Genomic DNA, 26178 nt, shown 5'->3' with positions numbered 1-26178 from the left:
AGCACCAGCTCCACTGACGAGAGAGAGAGAATGAGAGTGTAGGGGGAGAGAGCGAGGGAGAGGGCTGGCGTACGCAGGACACAGACTAATCACACAAGCAGACAGATCCTAACAATAATACTCTGGTTTACCGCTACAGTTGTCCTTTGTTGATTAACCAGACCTCCCTCTCTCTTTATCCCTTTCTCTCTCCCTCTCTCTCTCTGCCTCTGACCTTGCAGAGTGGGGACCGGGATCAGCACACACACACACACACACACACACACACACACACAAACACACACACACACACCTGTCTGTCAGACTGCACCAAACCTAAAAAAGGAAAGGGAATTATAATGAGGAAACATGCCCTGCAGTTCCTCTAGAGGTCAGTAGTGGACTGAGAGTAAGTCGAAGAAATGTGAGTGAAATGTCAATACCACCAGTGTGAAGGTTTCTTATGTCAGAGTCTCACATACAGTATGTAACATGAACAGAATAGCATTTAAAGAAATTGTAGCCAAAGACAACCACACAGTTTTCTAGAGACAATGCTCACTTAGCCAATAGACATGGGTAATAATGTTAGTGCAGTCATGAATGAGGGCAGCATTACCTCCTGTTTGAGTGTTATCCGGGACATGATCTCTTTGTGGTCGATGAGAGAGAGCTCATCCACTTCCTCCTCATCGCTCTGGACCGAGTCTGTCGACTTCTGCCTCCTGCTGACAGAAAGACAGACAGACGGAAGCACCGTTAGGTCAGTTTACCTCAACTTACATACATAGACATTAAATTATTACCTAGAATAGAATTGTTACCCATGATAAGTGTTCCATTCAAATGTCACTGGTCTGAAGGGGCTTTGTCTCGTCTAGTAATTCTATGTCTATGCTTACATATACCTAGCATTTGTCATTAATCAGTATCCATTTCATTTAATTGGCGTTTTACCTTCTAGGATCACCGGATCAAGTAAAAACATTACGCCTGAAGGGGAGAGGGACTGTTTATGCAATGTGACCTGAGCGGTCACTTTATCCCATACCTGTCCTTGTCCAGAGCCTCCTTGCTATTGGAGGAGGGCATCTGTGGGGCGGGGTCTTGAATGACATCGTCAGCAGCGATTGGCTGTGTGGGGCAGAGTAAGCTCTGTCAAGGTAGGTTGAGGAGCAGGAATCATGGAACACCAACACATCATTTACACAAAGGCTGTCTCCATCAGAGTTGAAATGGAGTTAGCTACCCCTAATGTAATAGGTAGAAGTTGTCATTAACCACTGATACAGGATCAGATATTTGCTATTCCCCCTAATGATTACAGTTAATATTGTTCCAATAATCTGATCCTAGAGCTGTAATTTCTTAAGGAAAACAGTCCTAAACTGCCTTATGTAGTCATGTGTTTATTTTTCCCAAGCTTTAGCACACAATGTTTGGCATAAAGGAGCAACGAGTTTAGTCTGCTTCGTGCTTTCATTTTTTTGCCATGGTGTATCGTGACAATCCTACTAGGTTGAGTGCATTAGTTACTTACTCTGAGGCAGGGAGGCAGCTCCAGCTCCCCATTGGCCTGGCTGGATGAGTACAGGTTGACATACTCGCCTTCGCCACCCTCGTCCACGCTCTACGGGAAGAGAAGAGGGACACCATGGTTGAGAGGGACGGCCTCGGAATAATTTAGCCTAGAACATACTGTGGGGACAGCATCTATTGGGACAGAAAACTCAGGGCTGCGGTGAGGTATGGAAAAGCACTTCTACATTGAGTTGTATGGTTTTTACTGGTTGGAAGTGTCAATAATTGGCCACTAGGTGGCACTGGTGTACATGATTAGTGTTTAATGAGTGTACAGTATTTCAGTATAATGTGTGTCTGTTACACATGATGGTGAATAGGCAGAAACAGAGTCAAAAGTTATATGGGTTCATTTAGACCCACATCTACAATCAGAGTCAGGATAATAGAATAAGCAGACTAGAAAGTAGTCAACAATCACCAAAGCAGGAGGAAATCTTTCACTATGGTCCACAGTTTTGATGCTTTGTGATTACTGGTATGACAAGGTAAATGGTCCATGAGTCACCAACAATGTTATTGTCTGACGGGCATCCACTTTAAAATGACTCCTTATTATTGAAACATATCTCCCTGTTATCTCCCTGTCTGTCTGCCCGTCTCTGTCTGCCCGTCTGACTATGTCTGCCTGTGTCTGTGAGCTCACCACTGCTGAGGTGTGGAGGAGAGAATCAGTTAGAAGAGAAGTGGTCTCAGAAGGAGGAAGACAGACAGCCACAGAGCCCAATGAGTCGGCCAGGGAACCGTCGGGCCTGCCCATGCTGCCATCCAATATGGTGGCATTGGTCAAGGCGACCTGGTCTGAACTCTGCGATTGTTGGAAAGTAGGAAAGGAAACCAGGAATGAAAGGACAGTGTTATGACAGGTTGAGAAAATAAATCAGACATAATCAAAGCAGAAAAGGAAGTGGTAAAGTAGAAAGAAAAAGAGTCCCCAGCAGCACCTCCTCCTCCTGGACTAATGTGGATTTATGGTTCAACATACTGTAACAATGAATGGACTGATATCAACCTTTCCATGCCTTCCATGTGACTGTGATTGTAAGTGTGAATCAGAGTGTGTGTTTGTCCGGGATTGTGTGGTCATGGCGCCCAGGTGAGCAGATTCCTGTGAGGAGGAGAAGCAGAAAGCTAGTAACCTGCTGTAACACGCTGTACACTGTCTACCAACCCTGTTATGTTCAGTAGCGGTGCGTGGGTAAAATCAGAGAGGAAGCCAAGCCAGTAAAAAAGCAATTTTACAACCTATGGTGTGATAATTGCGTTGTTTGCTCTATAACACATTCGTTCATATGCCACCGTGATATACAATAAGGCCGTGACAACAAAAAGACAACAGTCACACAGTGTCGGAATAAATTCAACTACACATACGTTTGTTTCACCACAAAACACAACATCTGTCCGGTGAAGTCCACAAAGCAAATATTGCATGTAACAAGCAAGTTAATGTTTTCAACAGTTTACTAAACAACTACTAATTTAGAACCACGGAGTTACCACAAGTCAGCACAAAGACAACAGGAGCACTGCCTCCGCTATTCCAGCACCATTTCAACTTAAACATATAAAATCAACAAGTATTCGGAAAGTATTCAGACCCCTTGACTTTTTCCACATTTTGTTATGCTACAGCCTTATTCTAAAATGTATTACATTTTTCCCATCAATCTACACACAATACCCCATAATGACAAAGCAAAAACTGGTTTTTAGAAATGTTTGCAAATTTATTACAAATAATAAACAGAAATATGACATTTACAAAAGTATTCAGACCCTTTACTCAGTATTTTGTTGAAGCACCTTTGGCAGCGATTACAGACTCTAGTCTTCTTGGGTATGACACTACAAGCACACCTGTATTTTGGGAGTTTCTCCCATTCTTCTCTACAGATCCTCTCAAGCTCGGTCAGGTTGGATGGGGAGCATCGCTGCACAGCTATTTTCAGGTCTCTCCAGAGATGTTAGATCGGGTTCAAGTCCGGGCTCTGGCTGGGCCACTCAATGACATTCAGAGACTTGTCCTGAAGCCACTCCTGCGTTGTCTGTGTGCTTAGGGTTGTTGTCCTGTTGGAAGGTGAACCTTTGCCCCAGTCTGAGGTCCTGAGTGCTCTGGTGCATGTTTTCATCAAGGATCTCTCTGTACTTTGCTCCATTAATCCTTCCCTCGATCCTGACTAGTATCCCAGTCCCTGCCGCTGAAAAACATCCCCACAGCATGATGCTGCCACCATCATGCTTCACCGTAGGGATGATGCCAGGTTTCCTCCAGACGTGACGCTTGGCATTCAGGCCAAAGAGTTCAATCTTGGTTTCATCAGACCAGAGAATCTTATTTCTCATGGCCTGAGAGTTCTTTAGGTGCCTTTTGGCAAACTCCAAGCGGGCTTTTACTGAGAGTGGTTAGCACAGAGGAATTGGAGTTGAGAGGTGGGGTTAAAGGTATTGGGAGCAAGAGTCTTGGTGTTACAAACTTCTTCCATTTAAGAATTTTGGAGGCCACTGTGTTCTTGGGAACCTTCAATGCTGCAGAAATGTTTTGGTACCCTTCCCCAGATCTGTGCCTCAACGCAATCCTGTCTCTGAGCTCTACAGACAATTCCTTCGACCTCATGGTTTGGTTTTTGTTCTGACATGCACTGTCAACTGTGGGACCTTATATAGACCGATGTGTGCCTTTCCAAATCATGTCCAATCAATTGAATTTACCACAGGTGGACTCCAATCAAGTTGTAGAAACATCTCAAGGATGCTCAATGGAAACAGGATGCACCTGAGCTCAATTTCGAGTCTCATATCAAAGGGTCAGAATACTTATGTAAATAAGATTTCAGTTTATTTTATTTTATACATTTGCAAAAATTTCAACAAACCTGTTTTCGCTTTGTCATTATGGGATATTGTGTGTAGATTGATTAGGGAAAAAATGAATTTAATAAATTTTAGAATAAGTCTGTAAAGTAACAAAATGTTTAAACAGTGAAGTGGTCTGAATACTTTCCGAATGCACTGTATACTGACTTTAACACACTGAAAACAAACATAAAGAAACAATTTAGTCCAATCAATGTTGCTAAATATCATGTGGCTGTCCATGGTACGTACGTATGTACGTATGTACGTCTGTCTGTCTGTCTGTCTGTCTGTCTGTCTGTCTGTCTGTCTGTCTGTCTGTCTGTCTGTCTGTCTGTCTGTCTGTCTGTCTGTCTGTCTGTCTGTCTGTCTGTCTGCGCACACAAGTAAAACAAACAAAAAAATACTCAAAAATGCCAATGCCATCCTCCTCTCTTTCATGTTGGGAAAACGGTCTATGGCTCTGTCATACAGTACACTTTTAGTTTTTGTTATCATAGGCTACCTAGCTAAAAAGCTTGCTAGCCTGACTTCTTTGCATGGGCAACAATGAATCAGGTAAGTTAGCTAGCTAGCTAACGTTAGTTAATGTGAGCTTACTAGGCTACATATTGAACTTCAATCGTCTCAGGCCCGAGGCACAACATATTAATTTATGGTTAGATCATAATCATTGGCCTGTAAAGAGAATTAAGTCAAAACCACAAGTCCAAATCCCCATCTCCATCCATTGCTTAGGAAAGGGCCGATTTAGCAAGCTAGCTACTGCAGGACATCAACACAAGCAGACCATAAAAGTTTTTCTGAAAATGACGTTTTGCTTAGGAAGTGATTTGATTGGTCTGAAGCCAAATCCAAACTGGCCTCCCTTGGGGGGCATTTTGCTGCACCAGGACAGCTCAGCTCAACATGTTATACCTCTTTTATTTGTATTTTTTATTGGTCAAATATTTGGGGAAGCCTGGCTTCACTTGGCATCCATGAATACACGCCACTGGTTATGTTACTGCCTACCAACCCTGTTATGTTACTGCCTACCAACCCTGTTATGTTACTGCCTACCAACCCTGTTATGTTACTGCCTACCAACCCTGTTATGTTACTGCCTACCAACCCTGTTATGTTACTGCCTACCAACCCTGTTATGTTACTGCCTACCAACCCTGTTATGTTACTGCCTACCAACCCTGTTATGTTACTGCCTACCAACCCTGTTATGTTACTGCCTACCAACCCTGTTACTTCCTACCAACCCTGTTATGTTACTGCCTACCAACCCTGTTATGTTACTGCCTACCAACCCTGTTACTTCCTACCAACCCTGTTATGTTACTGTATACCAACCCTGTTATGTTAATGTATACATACCAGAGCAGACAGACCATAGATCTAGGGGTGTCCCAGATTTTAAAAAATCTTGGTTGACCAAGAGTCGTCTGTTCTTTCGACCAATCGACTGGTCGTAATTTTAAAACGTGCATTTTGTCCATATATAGACACACCCTATGTGTTTTAATAAAATCAATTATGTAGGCTAATGAGCTTGTCTGATTTCTTTAAGCACGGTGATTAAATAATTAAAACACACAAATGACTCAAGGAGGGAGCCTGAGATATGCGTGCCAGTTATGATTTTCTTATGCACATTTTCGTGGAACAGTTTCATTTATTTTATAATAAAGTCTACGTATCTCAAAATCATTGTCATGTGATTCATTCAAATTATATCTAAATCTACATGAAAATTATATAAATCTAAAAGTAACTTTTATTGCCATTGCCAATTATGTAAAAATAGCCTACATAAAGCCAACAAATAAAAACATTGCAGCCTGCAGGTAGAACATTTCCTGATAAAAACAAATCCCATTGTCTATGCATGGCCTGTCTGCAAGGAACTTGAAACATTGTATGAACTATCAATTTGGTCCACCAGTGGTTATCGAAAGGGAGAGAGATGGAAAGATTTTAAAAATAGGCTACATTCAGGAACTATTGTCATTCTCAATGGATGTAAAAACAGACTTTGTTTACTTGCTGTTTGAGGTGAAGGAAAATGTTATTTTGAGAAAGCTCTACAGCTCATTAGCGGTGGTGAATTAAGACAATCAGAAATAGTATCAGATCCCCAAATGGGCACATTTATAGGCCTATATTTGCGCGCAGGCCAGGTAGCCTAGGCCTACTTCTATGCGTAATCAGGTGCGCGTTCTTACTCAACACTGACAGGAGCACTCCAAACAAAACAATTAATAAATTAACAACTCGTAAATGGAATGAAATAAATCTAAACTTGTTTCTCACAAGTATAGCCTAGGTTGTGCGCTCTGCAAACAACGTGTCCACTCCGACAATGAGAACTGTAAAAAACGGTAATAATAATATATTGAATGCATTAATAGAAATTACGGTAACCAAACAACCATTGAAAAATGATGGTAATTAACGGTAAATGTACTAGTGGTGATACTGGTGTGCCATCCCCGCGGTCTCCAATGGATTAGTCCACTGAGACAGGCGTCAATCAAGACGTGCTATAAAAATGTTTGCCGGCAATTGCTTGACTAAAAAAAGTATTGGTCGACCAACAGTCTATTGACCAAACAATCGACCAGTCGACTAAATGGGGTCAGCCCTACATAGATCACTGATGAACACCACACACAGACGGGCGTGCACACACCATCTCTCTCTCCCTCCCTCCCACACCCACACAAGCATAACAGACACTAAACCTAAGGCACCACGGTATGCAAAAGTGGAATAAGAACGAATTAGGATGTTTCCACTGAAGACTAAGGACAGTTTCTATTCTTTCCACCCAACAAAATGTTCCCACATACCATTCCCCACAAATGTACAACCATAAAACATACTAAACACACACACACACACACACACACACACACACACACACACACACACACACACACACACACACACACACACACAGAGAGAGAGAGCGGAGAAGAAAGACTTTCCACTGGAATGGCATTGTTGGCACTAAATCTAATGACTAAATCAAATATATTGCATATATTTTCTATTTCCTTCCAGACGTCCCATCCTCATGGCATCCCCCCAAAACATCACGCCCCGAGGACTTGAGGAATGTGAACATTCCATTGGCACACACACTGGGTGGGGATTGAGGGTTTGGGGGAGGCATGAGAGGTGTAACAGAGAGAGGAGGGGAAGGGTGAAGAAGTGGGGGACAGGAAAAGGGCTGGATTTAATTGTAAAGTGTACTGTGATGTTTAACGTGTAAATTAAGTTGGATTTGATTTAGTGGGCAAAAACGGGTAGAGGTGAAGAGGAACGAGAAAGGGGGATTGGAGGAGGAGAAAAAGGGAGAAGAACGGTAGAGGAGGAAGAAGAGCAGGTCAGGAGAGGGAATCTGTTTTGCATCAGGCCAGGTCCATATGGAGTGATTCCACAGGGAGATGCTCACCCCTCCTCCCGACCTCCTCAGCGTGCCCCCCACACCCAGGGGCCATATGGGGTCAGCCCACTCCCCAAGACCAAGATCATCTGCTTCATATCCATTAGAGGTCAAGGGTCAGGCGATAACAGTGTCAAGCGTTAGCTTTGTTAAAAATGTCCTCCAGTGATTTAAAAAAAACGTTTACTGTTGAAAAGTGATATCCCAAGTATAAATACAGTAAAGTACACACATTAAAGGGTACATTTTTTTTGTTTTTTAGACAACTGCAAAACTTCAAAGAGTAGGGCATCCAAAGGAGTTGGTCTGATGGAAATTTGTGATGTCATTGGCCTCCTCCCTTGCTTGAGGAATAATAGAGGAGCAATATGTTGATGATGAATGTGATGTTGACGCTGATGTTTTTTGTTTTTGTCAGCACATTGATATGTTGTTGACAAGATTATATAAGAATGCACAGAGCACAACTTTGGCTTGCTATACTTTTGTGCTGCTTCTAATGTGGATCACTAGTAGACCTACTGTATATAGTAGTGTTGATGGCTGTCAGCCCTATGACTTGATGGACTAGCCCATTGTATTGACTAGAACTCTGTGTCATTGTGATCCATATGGGTTCTACAGTTGAAGTCGGAAGTTTACATACACCTTAGCCAAATACATTTAAAAACTCTGTTTTTCACATATCCTGACATTTAATCCTATTAAGAATTCGCTGTCTTAGGTCAGTTAGGATCACCACTTTATTTTAAGAATGTGAAATGTCAGAATAATAGTAGAGAGAATGATTTATTTCAGCTTTTATTTATTTCATCATATTCCCAGTGGGTCAGAAGTTTACATACACTCAATTAGTATTTGGTAGCATTGTCTTTAAATTGTTTAACTTGGGTCAAACGTTTCGGGTAGCCTTCCACAAGCTTCCCACAATAAGTTGGGTGAATTTTGGCCCATTCCTCCTGACAGAGCTGGTGTAACTGAGTCAGGTTTGTAGGCCTCCTTGCTCGCACACGCTTTTTCAGTTCTGCCCACAAATTTTGTATAGAATTGAGATCAGGGCTTTGTGATGGCCACTCCAATACCTTGACTTTGTTGTCCTTAAGCCATTTTGCCACAACTTTGGAAGTATGCTTGGGGTCATTGTCCATTTGGAAGACCCATTTGCGACCAAGCTTTAACTTCCTGACTGATGTCTTGAGATGTTGCTTCAATATATCCACATAATTTTCCTTCCTCATGATGCCATCTATTTTGTGAAGTGCACCAGTCCCTCCTGCAGCAAAGCACCCCCACAGCATGATGCTGCCACCCCCGTGCTTCACGGTTGGGATGGTGTTCTTCGGCTTGCAAGGCCCCCCTTTTTCCTCCAAACATAACTTATGGTCATTATGGCCAAACAGTTATATTTTTGTTTCATCAGACCAGAGGACATTTCTCCAAAAAGTATGATCTCTGTCCCCATGTGCAGTTGCAAACCGTAGTCTGGCTTTTTTATGGTTTTTTGGAGCAGTGGCTTCTTCCTTGCTGAGCGGCCTTTCGGGTTATGTCGATATAGGACTCATTTTACTGTGGATATAGATAATTTTGTACCTGTTTCCTCCAGCATCTTCACAAGGCCCTTTGCTGTTGTTCTGGGATGGATTTGCACTTTTCGCACCAAAGTACGTTCATCTCTAGGAGACAGAACGCGTCTCCTTCCTGAGCGGCATGACGGCTGCGTGGTCCCATGGTGTTTATACTTGCGTACTATTGTTTGTACAGATGAACGTGGCGTTTGGAAATTGCTCCCAAGGATGAACCAGACGTGTGGAGGTCTACAATTTTTCTTCTGAGGTCTTGGCTGATTTCTTTGGATTTTCTTATGATGTCAAGCAAAGAGGCAATGCGTTTGAAGGTAGGCCTTGAAATACATCCACAGGTATACCTCCAATTGACTCAAATTATGTCAATTTGCCTATCAGAAGCTTCTAAAGCCATGACACCATTTTCTGGAATTTTCCAAGCTGTTTAAAGGCACAGTCAACTTAGTGTATGTAAACTTCTGACCCACTGGAATTGTGATACAATGAATTATAAGTGAAATAATCTGTCTGTAAACAATTGTTGGAAAAATTACTTGTGTCATGCACAAAGCAGATGTCCTAACCGACTTGCCAAAACGATAGTTTGTTAACAAGACATTTGTGGAGTGGTTAAAAAACGAGTTTTAACGACTCCAACCTAAGTGTATGTAAACTTCCGACTTCAACTGTATATGTTCAAAGTTGTCTTAATGCTCCTTTGCTGCAAAACCAATTGCCCTATGGGACAAACTTGACCTTGGAGCCATAGAGAACAAAAGAAACATGGTTATCATGCGCTCAGCTAACCACCTCAACATTCATCACCAGGTATAGACTATCTGCTGTGGAGGTCCCTGACCCAAAGTCCTATTACTCGCTCCCATCAAATTAAAGGGTGTGTGTGTGCGTGTCAGTCACCAGATCTCAACACAATTGAACACTTATTGGAGATTCTGGATTGGCGCCTGAGACGGTGTTTTGCACCACCATCAACAAAACACCAAATGATGGAATTTCTTGTGGAAGAATGGTGTAGATTTCCAGACACCAAGGTGCATTGAAGCTGTTCTGGCGGCTCGTGGTGGCCCAATGACTTATTAAGACACTTTATGTTGACGTTTCCTTTATTTTGGCAGTTACCTGTTCATCATGAGCACACATTTATCATAATCAATTTTGGAACCATGCCCAGAGACGAACAACAAAACGCATCATAACCGGGTAAATAAAACAGAGGGGCCGTGAGCCACTCAGGAGAAACAGAACCACATAATTCAGGGCTATCGTCAGTCAGATCCAGACAACACAGCACTGGAGGCCTGCCCTTTGGGCCGTTAGGGCCAATCAGGTAGACTCACCATGGGTGTGGTTAATGAGGCGTGTCCACTCAGGTAGGAGGAGCTAGAAACCGATAGGCTGAGGCCTAGGCCAGAGCCCGCCTCCTCCGCCGCCGCCACCAATGACGGCTGGAGGTGGCACGACAGAGAGGAGGATGAGGAGGAAGAAGGGGAGGAAGAGTGGGAGGCCTGAGGAGGAGAGGAGGGAGAGAATGGAAGAAAAAAGGAGAGGGGAAAGATAGATAAGAAGAAAGAGAGACAGAAGCAGTGAGAATAGGGGAAGAAAAGGAAGAAAAAAATACATGAAAGAGATTAAGAAGAGACAAAGAAAGAAAAATAGTAAAGTTTATTACACTAGATATAGAGCAGATGGAGCAGCAGTTTTAGAACCAGAGCCAGAAATGAGAGTTAAGCAGAGGACAGCACCAGCAATGGTGAAATCTACCACTGAAGAATGGAATCAATGGAGGAAGGAGAAGACTCCTCGTTGCTGACACTGAACATGAATTAGCGTAATTAGTTCAGCCACACGGTCAGCAAAAGTCAAAGGTCATCGCTAGGGGTCAGAAGCTCAGAAGACACCAAATAGTCCGGACAACTGCATTCGCTCACAGTATTCAGATCTGACTGCGGCACGCTAAACCTACCAAGCTCTCACGGTCCAAACTCTACAGCTTCAAAGAAACCAGGCCAACTACAAGGCCCAAAACACACTTGAAATATGATTCCCCCCCCATCAGTCTTATTATCTGACTGGCACTGGCAGACCGTCAAAATGACTTTTATTTCTCAAAGCCGTGTAAAGTCGCCAGAGCGTGTAAAGCCTGTAACATGGTGGCTTATTGGACAGGAGGAATAGGACGAGGAGGTAAACAGGCTTATCCTCGACCTCATCAAGTCCCCTACACCACCAGCCAAGATTACCAGGAGAGAGGGAGGAGGAGGAGGAGGAGATGGAGAAGAGAGGGAGGAGGAGGAGAGGAAGGAGAGAAATACAGTTGGAGGAAAATAATACTTTACAACAGAAATCATCCAAATAAAAGTTTTGGAAGTGTTCAAATAGACAGTGGTTGGTGGATGGCAGAAGACGACTGACGGTCTCTCTCTCTCTTTCTCAGTGGTGTCCTACTGTATGAAGATACAGTGAGGGAAAAAAGTATTTGATCCCCTGCTGATTTTGTAAGTTTGCCCACTGACAAAGAAATTATCAGTCTATAATTTTAATGGTAGGTTTATTTGAACAGTGAGAGACAGAATAACAACAAAAAAATCCAGAAAAACGCATGTCAAAAATGTTATAAATTGATTTGCATTTTAATGAGGGAAATAAGTATTTGACCCCCTCTCAATCAGAAAGATTTATGGCTCCCAGGTGTCTTTTATACAGGTAACGAGCTAAGATTAGGAGCACACTCTTAAAGGGAGTGCTCCTAATCTCAGCTTGTTACCTGTATAAAGGACACCGGTCCACAGAAGCAACCAATCAATCAGATTCCAAACTCTCCACCATGGCCAAGACCAAAGAGCTCTCCAAGGATGTCAGGGACAAGATTGTAGACCTACACAAGGCTGGAATGGGCTACAAGACCATTGCCAAGCAGCTTGGTGAGAAGGTGACAACAGTTGGTGCGATTATTTGCAAATGGAAGAAACACAAAATAACTGTCAATCTCCCTCGGCCTGGGGCTCCATGCAAGATCTCACCTCGTGGAGTTGCAATGATCATGAGAACGGTGAGGAATCAGCCCAGAACTACACGGGATGATCTTGTCATTGATCTCAAGGCAGCTGGGACCATAGTCATCAAGAAAACAATTGGTAACACACTACGCCGTGAAGGACTGAAATCCTGCAGCGCCCGCAAGGTCCCCCTGCTCAAGAAAGCACATATTCAGGCCCGTCTGAAGTTTGCCAATGAACATCTGAATGATTCAGAGGAGAACTGGGTGAAAGTGTTGTGGTCAGATGAGACCAAAATTGAGCTCTTTGGCATCAACTCAACTCGCCGTGTTTGGAGGAGGAGGAATGCTGCCTATGACCCCAAGAACACCATCCCCACCGTCAAACATGGAGGTGGAAACCTTATGCTTTGGGGGTGTTTTTCTGCTAAGGGGACAGGACAACTTCACCGCATCAAAGGGACGATGGACGGGGCCATGTACCGTCAAATCTTGGGTGAGAACCTCCTTCCCTCAGCCAGGGCCCTGAAAATGGGTCGTGGATGGGTATTCCAGCATGACAATGACCCAAAACACACGACCAAGGCAACAAAGGAGTGGCTCAAGAAGAAGCACATTAAGGTCCTGGAATGGCCTAGCCAGTTTCCAGACCTTAATCCCATAGAAAATCTGTGGAGGGAGCTGAAGGTTCGAGTTGCCAAACGTCAGCCTCGAAACCTTAATGACTTGGAGAAGAGGAGTGGAACAAAATCCCTCCTGAGATGTGTGCAAACCTGGTGGCCAACTACAAGAAACATCTGACCTCTGATTGCCAACAAGGGTTTTGCCACCAAGTACTAAGTCATGTTTTGCAGAGGGGTCAAATACTTATTTCCCTCATTAAAATGCAAATCAATTTATAACATTTCTGACATGCGTTTTTCTGGATTTTGTTGTTGTTATTCTGTCTCTCACTGTTCAAATAAACCTACCATTAAAATTATAGACTGATCATGTCTTTGTCAGTGGGCAAACGTACAAAATCAGCAGGGTCAAAAACTTTTTTCCCTCACTGTAGGTCTGCTTACTATTAGGGCTGGGAATTGCCAGTGACCTCATGATACAATATTATCATGATACTTAGATGCCGATACAATATGTATTGCGATTCTCACAATTCTATATGTATTGTAATACCCATCCTATATGTATTGCGACACTATACTGTGATTTTATTGCGATTTGATGTTCCAAACATATTGCTAACCATATGTCTGCTGCAGAGGGACAAGAGAGAGCCATGAGAAAACGAGTATTGATCAGTCATGGAAATAAAAGTGCTGAAAACAAATTGGCACCCTATTTAAAAAGAAGGAGAACAAGCTATGGAGGAAAAATACAGCCAACGGGCTCCCGAGTGGCGCAGCGGTCTAAGGCACTGCATGTCAGTGCTAGAGGCGTCACTACAGACCCTGGTTCGATTCCCGGCAGTATCACAATCCAGCAGTGATTGGGAGTCCCATAGGGCGGCGCACAATTGGCCCAGCGTCGTCCGGGTTTGGCCGGGGTAGGCCGTCATTGTAAATAAGAATTTGTTCTTAATCAACTTGCCAAGTTAAATAAAGGTTAATAAATAAATTGTAATGGCTGGAATGGAATAGATGGAACAGTATCAAACACATCAAGCATATGGAAACCACGTTTGACTCTGTTCCATTTATTCCGTTCCAGCCATTACAATGAGCCCTTCCTCCTATAGCTCCTCCCACCAGCCTCTGCTAGCCTCTACCCAGGTCTAATCTGACAAATCAAATGACACAAGTGTCTAACTGGTGACACCATAAAGGTTTTATCTTTACAGGTTAATGCATAGTCTAACCTCACCACTTGACACCTCAATCCCCAGCTATGTTGAACCAATCCCCATTAACCTGAAAATCTAGCTGACCTCCCCCTGACCTCCCTAGCCCCTCCCCCACAGCTCTCCCCTCTATAGACTGATTGACCGAGAGAGAACGAGCAAGAGAAGAAAGAACAAGAGACTAGGCAGACTGAACAAAACCAGTGAGAGATACCAGCGAGAGATAGATGGAGGAATGGATTCCTGCAAGAATGCAGCTTTGGACTACTGTCCTTTCCAGCCAACCAGCCTACAACCACCTGACGAGTACAAATTACCTCAGAGTTTTTATTCTAGGTCGTGTTGATCAGGCCTCAAACTGATGAAAAATGACTTTAACAGGGAGGGTCCAATAAGAAAGGTCCCTTTTTATTTCCCGTTGCACGTTTTAAAACATTTTCCGTTGCGTGCCCTAATGAACACGACCCTGCTCTACATTGACACGTGTTCTGGTTGCAAATGACCTATAGACCTATAGACTGTCTACTGGTTGTCATACAGCATAAATGACCCCCGTGGGAATCCGACCCCTCACCTTTGACCCCTAGGCAATAACTACTGTTGCAGCACCATGACCCACCACAGGGGGCTTAAACTTTCACCTTTTAGATTTCCACGTTTAATTGTTGACTTGGAACAAAGTTAGATGTGTTAAATCATCAACCTTAAACCCCTACGAGTAAAACATTTAACCATTCAGCACTCAACCATGACCACATGGATGTCCACCTGGAGAGGAGACCTCACAAAGAACCTTGGGCTCCCGATTCGTCACACTTTTCCCATAGTGTGCACTTGCACGCTCCACCTTCATAACCAGTGCATCAATCTCTAGTGTCCTTCTGAAACAAGACCGCTACAGAGGATTGAGAAATTCCACTGGTGAGCTCTGAGGTGGCGTAGTCAATAAGGGCTCCCAGAATGTGTGAGTGGGGGGGTGAGGACTTGAGGGTGAACACACACACACACACACTCACCAGCTGCCTCTGCTTGGGGGGCAGGGCGGGGGGTGGGAAGAGGGGTATGGGAAGGGGCTCGTGGACCGAGTCAGTGCTGCTGAAGGAGTCGTTGAGGCCGTAGACGTCCTGGAAGCGTTTGTTCCTCTGCTGGTAGATGCTCTCATTCTGTGGGGTCTGGTAGAACACTGAGGGTTGGGGCTCCGAGTAGTCCTCCACAAACTGCATGTACGCCAGGACTGGGAGGAGATTACATAGCAGGAGATTAAAAGTGATTAAAGTGAAACGTTAACATGCACATTCCCAGCCTCAATTTTCCCATCTTTCCCTCAATCTCTTCCACTCCTTCTGTCCCTTCCTTTCTCCCGCACACCCAGTCTCCATTTCTCCCTCTGCCACTCACCGTGCTTGTTCCTCTTCTCAGGCAGCGGCGGTGGACTGGAGGGCACGTCGGCGTTCTCGTTAGCCTGGTGCTGGGCCACGAACACCCCCCCGTTGCTCTGGGGCATGGGCGAATTGGGCATGAAGAGGGGGAAGGGGGGCGTGGGGTGCAGCAGCTCCTCCTCTGACAGGTTATCGTATTGGGAGGGGGACCTCTCGTTGAAGGGCCCCCCCGAGGAGCCACAACCGTCCTGATAGGGCGAAACCTGGGAGCTGCGTCGCTTCTTCTGGGGTAACGCTGGAGGAGCACTGACGCGGGATGGTAGCAAGGGGATGACGGGGGTCCAGTGCTCGGAATGGGGTGGGTGGGGTTGTTGGTGGTGGGGGGGGACGGGTGGGGACCTGAACCGGGGGTGAGGAGGGACGGGGGAGGGGCACTCGCTGTGGGACTCAGGGAGGGGGGACAGGGACGTGACCCCTGAGGGGGCGGCGGTGGAGGGCAGGTGGGGGTCCCCTGTGAAGACAGCGAGGTCCTGGTGGAGGAAGTCGTAGTCGGGGTCGTAACCCTCTGTGTTGTCTGGATTAAAAAAAAATAGGTGCAGTGAAATGTGTTGTAAAAGGAGACAGCGACAAGAGGTTAGAAAGAGGGAGACATTTGTAGAGAAAATAACAAGTGTTTGTGGTTAGGTGAGGTGAGGCTGTTGACATGTAAAGTGGGTGTTTGTTCAGTCTATGTATTTTTGTCCATCTTTACTAAAACAATTGTACTGTGTTGTGTGTATTTTATAGTGTGTGAAAAAATTTGTGTTTGAATTGGAGTGCTTGTGTATTCGTTTCTATTTGGGTACAGACAGTGTATAAAGATCAACTGTGACTATGATGAGTGTCTAATTGAATGTATATGTGTTTGTGCTCCTACCCAGTGTCTCACAGCTAGTATTTCTGGAGCACTGTCCACTGTCCTGTTCCATGGAGCAGAGCTGCTCTTCAGACCTGCTGAGCTTCCCCATGCTGCTGTAGGGCGAGAGGCGCGGGGAGTCGCACCCGTATGACTGGCTGCCCCCCGAGAAACGCCTCTGGAGGAACTCCTGCTCATAGTCCTGCTGCTGCGCACACAGACAGACAAACATACAGACAGACATACAGACAGACAAAGACAGACATAGAGACAGACAGACAGGCAGACACATACACACAGACAGAAAATCAAAGGAGAAACCAGTTAAGTCAGCTACACAGTCAGTTTCATCAAACAATAGAAAACTTTGTGGATATATGATCCAGTAATGGCCGGCCTAATCAAGTCTGATTTAGTCAGTCACTAGTTATGTATCTATCACTGTATCACGTTATCACTTTATTTCACTATAGTCTGGTAATCCACCCTGATCAACACCATACTCTGATGCAGATGCTCTATAGTAGACCAGTGTACAAGACCACAGTATTACTATCGAGTAAGTGGGTGTTATTCAACCATAACCCTTGGTGTGGGTTGGTGGTACCTGTCTGTGGACGCTGCAGGGCAGGCTGGAGCCACGGCTCATGGGGGCCACCACTGCCACCCGGGTGGGCGACGGGGCCGACTGACGCTTCTTTGGGGGCAGGGCTGGAGGTGGACTGGAGAGAGAGAAGTAGGACGTAGGACTATCAGTGAGAATGGAGGTTTTTAGGCCCAACCAGGCTGACAAAAGAAATACACACACACACAGTTTACTGCTCCTTGAGCAAGATTGTGGGATATGACACTGAGGGGTTGTCATGGTAAAATCAGCATTTCGTGCTTAATGCCTCTTTTTCGATCACCTTTGGAATATCCCAAACAGAAGTTGGGCTTTCCAGGTTATCACACTGCAATCATCACAAGTCAATGGCACATCATAAAATCAGCAGGTCAAGGAGACATGGGGGACTATGACTGGGTAAATTATGACAGTTATGATATGTACACACCAAACAGATTCATATATTAATGTTTATATGACGTCATTGGTACACACTCATGCACCAAGCTTTCTCCTGATTGGATGAGGGCTTCATTGCACGGCGTGATGCAATGACGCATAATTAGGAACTCAAGCATGCAAGACACGACACTCCACCAATCAGGCACTCCACCTATCAAGATGCTTCCAGGACGGGATTGGACAGTTATTAAGGAAGCGGGATGTCACAATTCAGGGGGATGACCCTATTTGCTAACGTACGTGTCAGTCTTTGTGGATCTCCTTTGGCCAGCGACAGAGCGGTCAGTAGCCAAGTGTGCTCTGTTCCCGGACAATGTGGAGAGAGGGATGGAAAGCACAGATAAAAAGATGAAATGAGAGTTGAGAGAGATACAGACAGACAGAGAGAAAAAATAAAGAGAGACAGACAGCAGTGCACCTCAAAAGCCTAGTAGTAGTATTCAAGGTTTTGATCTAATCTTCTGGCTAAGTCCAAGGCCGCTTCCTTAAGCCCACAGAAACTGAATGCCTGTCTACCACTGCCTGTCTACCACTGCCTGTCTACCACTGCCTGACTACCACTGCCTGACTACCACTGCCTGACTACCACTGCCTGTCTACCACTGCCTGTCTACCACTGCCTGTCTACCACTGCCTGACTACCACTGCCTGACTACCACTGCCTGTCTACCACTGCCTGTCTACCACTGCCTGTCTACCACTGCCTGTCTACCACTGCCTGTCTACCACTGCCTGTCTACCACTGCCTGACTACCACTGCCTGTCTACCACTGCCTGTCTACCACTGCCTGTCTACCACTGCCTGTCTACCACTGCCTGTCTACCACTGCCTGTCTACCACCTTCCGTTTCTGTTTCGCCACCTCTTATGATGATCCTTTTTCCACTAAAGAGGAGAAAATCCTCTAGGCTTACAGTGACTTCAGAAAGTATTCACACCCCTTGACCTTTTCCACATTTTGTTGTTACAAATTGGGATTCAAATTGATATTTTTTTTAAAAAGATGAATGAAAAATAAAACATGAATACAGTTGAAGTCGGAAGTTTACATACACCTTAGCCAAATACATTTAAACTCAGTTTTTCACAATTCCTGACATTTAATCCTAGTAAACATTCACTGTCTTAGGTCAGTTAGGATCACCACTTTATTTTAAGAATGTGAAATGTCAGAATAATAGTAGAGAGAATGATTTATTTCAGCTTTTATTCATTTCATCACATTCCCAGTGGGTCAGAAGTTTACATACACTCAATTAGTATTTGGTAGCATTGTCTTTAAATTGTTTAACTTGGGTCAAACAGTTCGGGTAGCCTTCCACAAGTTTCCCACAATAAGTTGGGTGAATTTTGGCCCATTCCTCCTGACAGAGCTGGTGTAACTGAGTCAGGTTTGTAGGCCTCCGTGCTCGCACACGCTTTTACAGTTCTGCCCACACATTTTCTATAGGATTGAGGTCAGTGCTTTGTGATGGCCACTCCAATACCTTGACTTTGTTGTCCTTAAGCCATTTTGTCACAACTTTGGAAGAATGCTTGGGGTCATTGTCCATTTGGAAGACCCATTTGCGACCAAGCTTTAACTTCCTGACTGATGTCTTGAGATGTTGCTTCAATATATCCACATACTTTTCCTTCCTCATGATGCCATCTATTTTGTGAAGTGCACCAGTCCCTCCTGCAGCAAAGCACCCCCACAGCATGATGCTGCCACCCCCGTGCTTCACGGTTGGGATGGTGTTCTTCGGCTTGCAAGGCCCCCCTTTTTCCTCCAAACATAACGATGGTCATTATGGCCAAACAGTTATATTTTTATTTCATCAGACCAGAGGACATTTCTCCAAAAAGTAAGATCTTTGTCCCCATGTGCAGTTGCAAACTGTAGTCTGGCTTTTTTATGGCGGTTTTGGAGCAGTGGCTTCTTCCTTGCTGAGCGGCCTTTCAGGTTATGTCGATATAGGACTCATTTTACTGTGGATATAGATACTTTTGTACCTGTTTCCTCCAGCATCTTCACAAGGTCCTTTGCTGTTGTTCTGGGATTGATTTGCACTTTTCGCACCAAAGTACGTTAATCTCTAAGAGACAGAATGCGTCTCGTTCCTGGGCGGTATGACGGCTGCGTGGTCCTATGGTGTTTATACTTGCATACTATTGTTTGTACAGATGAGCGTGGTACCTTCAGGCGTTTGGAAATTGCTCCCAAGGATGAACCAGACTTGTGGAGGTCTACAATTCCTTTTCTGAGGTATTGGCTGATTTCTTTTGATTTCCCCATGATGTCAAGCAAAGAGGCAATGAGTTTGAAGGTAGGCCTTGAAATACATCCACAGGTACACCTCCAATTGACTCAAATGATGTCAATTAGCCTATCAGAAGCTTCTAAAGCCATGACATCATTTTCTGGAATTTTTCAAGCTGTTTAAAGGCAGCCAACTTAGTGTATGTAAACTTCTGACCCACTGGAATTGTGATACAGTGAATTATAAGTGAAATAATCTGTCTGTAAACAATTGTTGGAAAAATTACTTGTGTCATGCACAAAGTAGATGTCCTAACCGACTTGCCAAAACTATAGTTTGTTAACAAGAAATTTGTGGAGTGGTTGAAAAACGAGTTTTAATGACTCCAACCTAAGTGTATGTAAACTTCCGACTTCAACTGTATATCTTGATTAGATAAGTATTCAACCACCTTTGGCAGCGATTACAGTCTTTTGGGGTAAATCTCTAAGAGATTTGCACACCTGGATTGTACAATATTTGCCCATTAAGTTGGTTGTTGATCATTGCTAGACAGCCAATTTCAAGTTTTGCCCTAGATTTTCAAGTTGATTTAGGTCAAAACTGTAACTAGACCACTCAGGAACGTTCAATGTCGTCTTGGTAAGCAACTCCAGTGTATATTTGGCCTTGAGTTTCAGGTTATTGTCCTGCTGAAAGGTGAATTTGTCTCCCAGTGTCTGTTGGAAAGCAGACTGAACCAGGTTTTCCTCTACGATTCCTCTAGGATTTTCCTAAAAAAACTCCCTAGTCCTTGCCGACGACGAGCATATCCATAACATGATGCAGCCACCACCAGAAAATATGATGAGTGGTACTCAGTGATGTGTTGTGTTGGATTTGCCCCAAACATAATGCTTTGATTCAGGACATAAAGTTAATTTCTTTGCCACACTTTTTGAAGTATTACTTTAGTGCCTTATTGCAAAAACAGGCTTCCTTCTTTTCACTCTGTCATTTAGGTTAGTATTGTGGAGTAACTACAACGTTGTTGATCCATCCTCAGTTTTCTGCTATCACAGCCATTAAACTAACTGTTTTAAAGTGAAATCCCTGAGCAGTTTCCTTCCTCTCTGGCAACTGAGTTAGGAAGGACGCCTGTATCTTTATAGTGACTGGGTGTTTTGATAAACCATCCAAAGCGTAATTAATAATAAGGGATATTCAGTGTCTGCTTTATTTATTTTTACCCATCTACCAATAGGTGCCCTTCTTTTCGAGGCATTGGAAAACCTCCCTGGTCTTTGTGGTTGAATCTGTGTTGGAAATTCACTACTTGACTGAGGGACCTTACAGATAATTGTATGTGTGGGGTACAGAGATAAGGTAGTCATTCAGAAATCATGTTAAACACTATTATTGCACACAGAGTGAGTCCATGCAACTTATTATGTGACTTGTTAAGCAAATGTTTACTCCTGAATGTATGTAGGCTTGCCATAACAAAGGGGTTGAATACTTATTGACTTAAGACATTTCAGCTTTTCATTTTCATAAAAAATTCTAAAAACAAAAATTCCACTTTGACATTGTGGGGTATTGTGTGTATGTGGATCAGTGGCACAACATCTCTATTTAATCCATTTTAAATTCAGGCTGTAACAGCAAAATGTGGAAAAAGTCAAGGTGTGTGAATACTTTCTGAAGGCACTTTATGTTGTAGATTAATACAATTCCTCTTTAAGATAAAATATTTCTACCCACATTTGTTTGAAAATTATGGATAAAAAGACTGGATTATTCCACATTGACAGCTGTGTGCATCCCAAATGGAACCCTATTCCAGCAGATGAGATATCATGAAAGGTTTCAGACTCAATTAGACCTAGTTCATAAATAGACCCTGACCTCATGTCAATCAAAAATGATTAATGCTGACTTGCGTCAACATATCAGTTATATCTACACTTCCTCTTTGGCAGAATTCTAAAAGAAAACGTTCAGAAGTTTTCAAGTAACAGCACCAAAAATAATTTATGCTGACCAGTGTAAACGTTTCAGTTTTATCTTCACTTCACTTCCTCTTTGGCAGAATTCTAAAAGAAAAGGTTCAGAAGTGCTCACGCAACAGCACCACAGAAGTGGTCACTGACACCATGTGGCACAGGGCTGCTTCTGCTTTTTTCTGACTGCAGACACTCGAGACCGCAGGTTCCTTCTCATAACCGTGGAGGTGGGGAACTTCTCTATCCACCAGGAACTTACAGTAACAAACATGACCGCTTTAAGACAGTCAGAAACAGGAACTTGAAAGCAGGAGAATGAGAATTTCACTCATTGAAATCAGTGTGCCACAACTCATACAGAGTGAAATATTCTGAACATGTGTGGTTTTTGTTTTTGTTTCACTAAGATAAAGAGAGTCAGGCCAGTACTGAAACCACTCTCACTCTACCTGGGTGCATTTCAATAGTCTCAAGTAGCTTCCTCTCCTAATGTATTCGCCTTCATCCAAGTTAAATAAATATCTCACTCAAAATATATGGAAGAAGCCAATTCAATTAATGCAGATGAGGACAGGGGGATGAGAAGATTAAGCCCTAAAACTGAAAATGTTGAATACATCATATTTAAGACACTGAGTTTCTCTAGACCACGTGACTTGACCAGGGAAAAACTCTGGGTCCTAGTGATAAAACTCTGGGCCCTAAAACTAAAAGGCCCAAAGATTCGGTCTGGTCAGGTGGGCCCTGGTGCATACTATTCGTATGCCACTGTCGATTCTATCCAAAGATGGAGTCCAGTGTTACTCACCTGAGCGCATCCATCTTCAGGCCAGGGAGGGGGGGTTTGGGCGGGGCTATGTCCTCCTCTGCCATGTCCTTCACAGCCTCGGTGGGCGGGGTTTTACTCAGGATCTCTCTCTCCCGTTCTGTCAGTGGCAACTCTGACCTGCTGGGAACAGAACAAGAGAGTGAGTTAGTGTGTGTGTCTGGTGTGTGTGTGTGTGTGTGTGTGCATTCACTCACCTCTCTGGGGTAGTGACAGGCGGCGGTGGTGGTTTGTTCGGTGTGGTGGGCGAGGGTTGCTCCTGTTTCTCTATGGTGAGTTTGACCAGCTCCTGTTAGAACCACACAACTTCAATGTGTACAGTATACTGTTTTTCAAACCTCTTCTTCTTTTAGATGTGTTCATTAGATGATTTAGACAAAAACTGAATGGCCAGAGAGCAGACATGGGTCAAATATATTCAGTTGCAAAGACTTTGGAAGTATTTGAGGTGCAATTTATTCAGCTTGGAGTTTGCCCTTTCAGGACCATTCCATTTGGTGCCATTGTACCAGGCAAGCTAACCAAACCACAGCATACGTATTTGAAAGTAGGCCTATTTGACAAATGTATTTGCCCCAGCTCGGCAAGGGAGAAATAGACAATATGACCCTCTCTGAGAGCCGTGGAAAGCTGCAAGCTATCGTTTCACAGTCCCACCGACCATTACATTTACATTACATTTTCGTCATTTAGCAGACGCTCTTATCCAGAGCGACTTACAAATTGTCCCTCTTACCTTGACCCCATCCAGGACGGCCTTGATGACAGTCGTGACCGCGACCACGTTGTCCTTGTCATCCAGGTCGATGCCGTCCAGCATGACGTGGTCGGACCAGCGGATCAGGTTGGCAAGGCTCTGGTACACCCGGTTGTGACACGACGACACAGCCGAACTGAGGAGAAAGGAGAGAGAGAAGAGAAGCGACGGTAAACGACAGGAAGGTAGAGATGGAGAGAAAGGGGATGCTGAGATGGGGGGGGAGAAAGAAAAGAGGGGGAGAATGGAAAGGCAGAGATTGAGAAAAAGGGAGAGGGCATAGAACAGTAGTGATGGCAGGGTTACAGAGAAAAAGAGGGAAGGAAGGATGAAAGCGAGTGTAAGAAGGGAACAAAGATAGAACGGAACAGAGAATGGAAGAAGGGAACAGAGAATGGAAGAGGGGAACAGAGTGTGGAAGAGGGGAACAGAGTGTGGGTATAGGGAAGAGGAAAGAGGGATACAACATTTAATGTCAGGCTCTATAGATTGAGAATACGGACAACTTGCTAGACTAAAGGACTACATATTTTCTCCCGCACTGTGACTGAGGCTGCCATATGCATCCACACAGGGGGTTAACTCAATGTCTCCCCTGAGGGGATTTATTGAGGAAGTGTGTGCGCGTGTGTGTGACTGGAAAAAGTGTGTTTGTGGTGGTATTAAGTGGAGAATGTGTGCCTGTTCTGTTCTAGGTGTGTGTGGCTGCTAAATACAGTATAGTGCCTGTGCTGAATGGAGCATTGAGAAACACTTGGGGGTGGTGGAGGTTCATACCAGTCCCAACACGCTGCAGCTGATTCACAACTCTGGAATATCCCTCCTGTCTCTACAGGATACAGCTCAGAGAAATATAATCTATAGAACGGTCCTCCCCATGAGTTTACCAAGAATAAGATGACATAGACAGTGGGGACCTGATCCTAGATCAACACTCCTAGTCTAAGACACTTTATGAATACAGGCACTGGACCCAGGTGGTTCCAGAAGCAGAGGTGGGTTGTGATCTAGGACAGTTGTCACCAATGTTTTCTGAACCAAGATCACTTTCTGAGTCAAAATGCAGGCCAAGATCTACCGCTCAGAATTTCTTTAAAACATGGCATAAAAAACATAAGCCTACTCAACATGAACCTATTAAAAACAGTTATGTAGCAATGAGGTGTATGCAGTAGGCATTGCCCAATACAATGCTTGAATTGCCCTGCCAATGCAATGTTGTTCTTCTCAGATAATGTTTTTATTATATTTCAAAACTTGAGGTATATGATCACACTGGTATTATACAACGGGTGGGTCTAATCCTGAATGCTGATTGGTTAAAACCACATTCCAGCCAGTGTCTATTTCACAAGTTACCACCGGCTAAATCTATGACGTTGAAATGCATTGTGTTACTTGTGAGGCACAGCTGAGTGAGCATAAATTGAAATAATTTCCTTCTTTTTTTTTACTGGACTGATGGTGCCTGCATCTGATGGTCAGTATCAGCGGGGGGAGACTGACCAAAAAGGAGACCCCGTCTTCCAGTTGATGGCGAACCTCGAATAGCACTTCATTATTTGTACCTTACGCACCAATTCATGTTGCTACTCCTATGACCAGGGAATGGGAAATATTCCTCAATATTAAAAAAGACACAAGCCACTAATAATAACAAAACAAGCCTATTGATACACTTTGTAGCACGAATGGATAGGGAGAAGCGCGTGGCTGATAAAAGTGTTGAAGAAAGTGTTGACAGTGCTGAACAGAAACGTAAAGATGAAGTCACTCATAAAAACAGAAGCTCTTTCCAGATGAAGAAATAGAACATGATGAAATGAAATACCCGAGCTATCGAGATGAACACTCACACAGAAAACTTATATGAGGTTGTTACATAAGGTCTTGGGGAATGGGGACACCATTTGTTTACATGATTTTGTGGCAAATCAGCAAGAATGTTCTGTGAGGATGTAGCACACAGCCCATCTCACTAAGGGGCAACATGCCTAGGCTATGACTGGGTACAATATATGACAAAACAAATAACAAAGTGAATAGATATTTGGGCACCAAAAACTCATACAAAAATAAAAACAAAAAACGGTTGATGTATGATCATATACTGGACCGAAGATCCCACTCACCTATGCTAAATACTAACCTAAGCCCATTTCCTTTTACCTACATACCATCTTGAATGCTAGCCTTTCTCCTGTCCCGTCTCAGCCCACGTACCTGTGTGTTATCCGGGCCTCCACCTGCACCAGGGGTAGAATGGCCTCCAGCACCTTGCTGGCCGAGCCAGGCAGCATCTCCAGCACCTTCTTCTCCACCACCATCTTGTCCACGATGGTCTTGAAGTAACGCAGAGCACTCACCACCTCCTTCTCCTGCTCCTCCAGCCGACTCACCTTCTACAGTACAGAAAGAGATAAAAATAGAATGACATGTTCAGCTTGGAAAAATCTGGGTTGTGTTCAGTAGGCCCCAAAAGGATGGAAACAGAGTGAAACGGGGAGGTACTATTTTAACTTTTTCTGTTGCAGAATGGCCCTAATGAACACAATGAAAATGGTAAGCTTGGAGGAAATCAGCTGTCTATGTGACATAATAATTGATGGATGGAGAAAATTGCATTTTCAAAGAAAGCTTAGTCCAGGGTTTAAGATTAAAGCACACCTTTTGACGAAAACAACATGGTAACATTTTTATTTTAATCCACATAACAATTCACATTTCACATTACTGCAGGATTATTTT

The 26178-nt window shown here is 43.9% G+C and overlaps 1 protein-coding gene across 1 annotated transcript in view; it reads right to left on the bottom strand.

Annotated features, from left to right (window-relative positions):
* The window catches only part of rapgef1b (Rap guanine nucleotide exchange factor (GEF) 1b), a 77593-nt gene that overhangs the window by 6301 nt on the left and 45114 nt on the right, over nucleotides 1-26178 (bottom strand). Inside the window, exons 3-16 of the mRNA XM_041897644.2 lie at nucleotides 25654-25832; nucleotides 23410-23566; nucleotides 22871-22962; nucleotides 22656-22793; nucleotides 17860-17919; nucleotides 17158-17272; nucleotides 16572-16758; nucleotides 15675-16229; nucleotides 15293-15510; nucleotides 10779-10946; nucleotides 2207-2368; nucleotides 1520-1609; nucleotides 1031-1113; nucleotides 599-707 (exon numbers count right to left, since the gene is read on the bottom strand). Of these exons, the coding sequence (XP_041753578.2) occupies nucleotides 599-707; nucleotides 1031-1113; nucleotides 1520-1609; nucleotides 2207-2368; nucleotides 10779-10946; nucleotides 15293-15510; nucleotides 15675-16229; nucleotides 16572-16758; nucleotides 17158-17272; nucleotides 17860-17919; nucleotides 22656-22793; nucleotides 22871-22962; nucleotides 23410-23566; nucleotides 25654-25832 (2313 nt within the window). The remainder of the gene's footprint in view (nucleotides 1-598; nucleotides 708-1030; nucleotides 1114-1519; nucleotides 1610-2206; nucleotides 2369-10778; nucleotides 10947-15292; nucleotides 15511-15674; nucleotides 16230-16571; nucleotides 16759-17157; nucleotides 17273-17859; nucleotides 17920-22655; nucleotides 22794-22870; nucleotides 22963-23409; nucleotides 23567-25653; nucleotides 25833-26178) is intronic.

This window comes from Coregonus clupeaformis, chromosome 15 (assembly GCF_020615455.1).
Source record: "Coregonus clupeaformis isolate EN_2021a chromosome 15, ASM2061545v1, whole genome shotgun sequence".
Classification (NCBI taxonomy): Eukaryota; Metazoa; Chordata; class Actinopteri; order Salmoniformes; family Salmonidae; genus Coregonus; species Coregonus clupeaformis.
The sequence above is the reverse complement of the archived record's forward strand: the minus strand, read 5'-3'. Positions and strand labels throughout refer to the sequence as shown.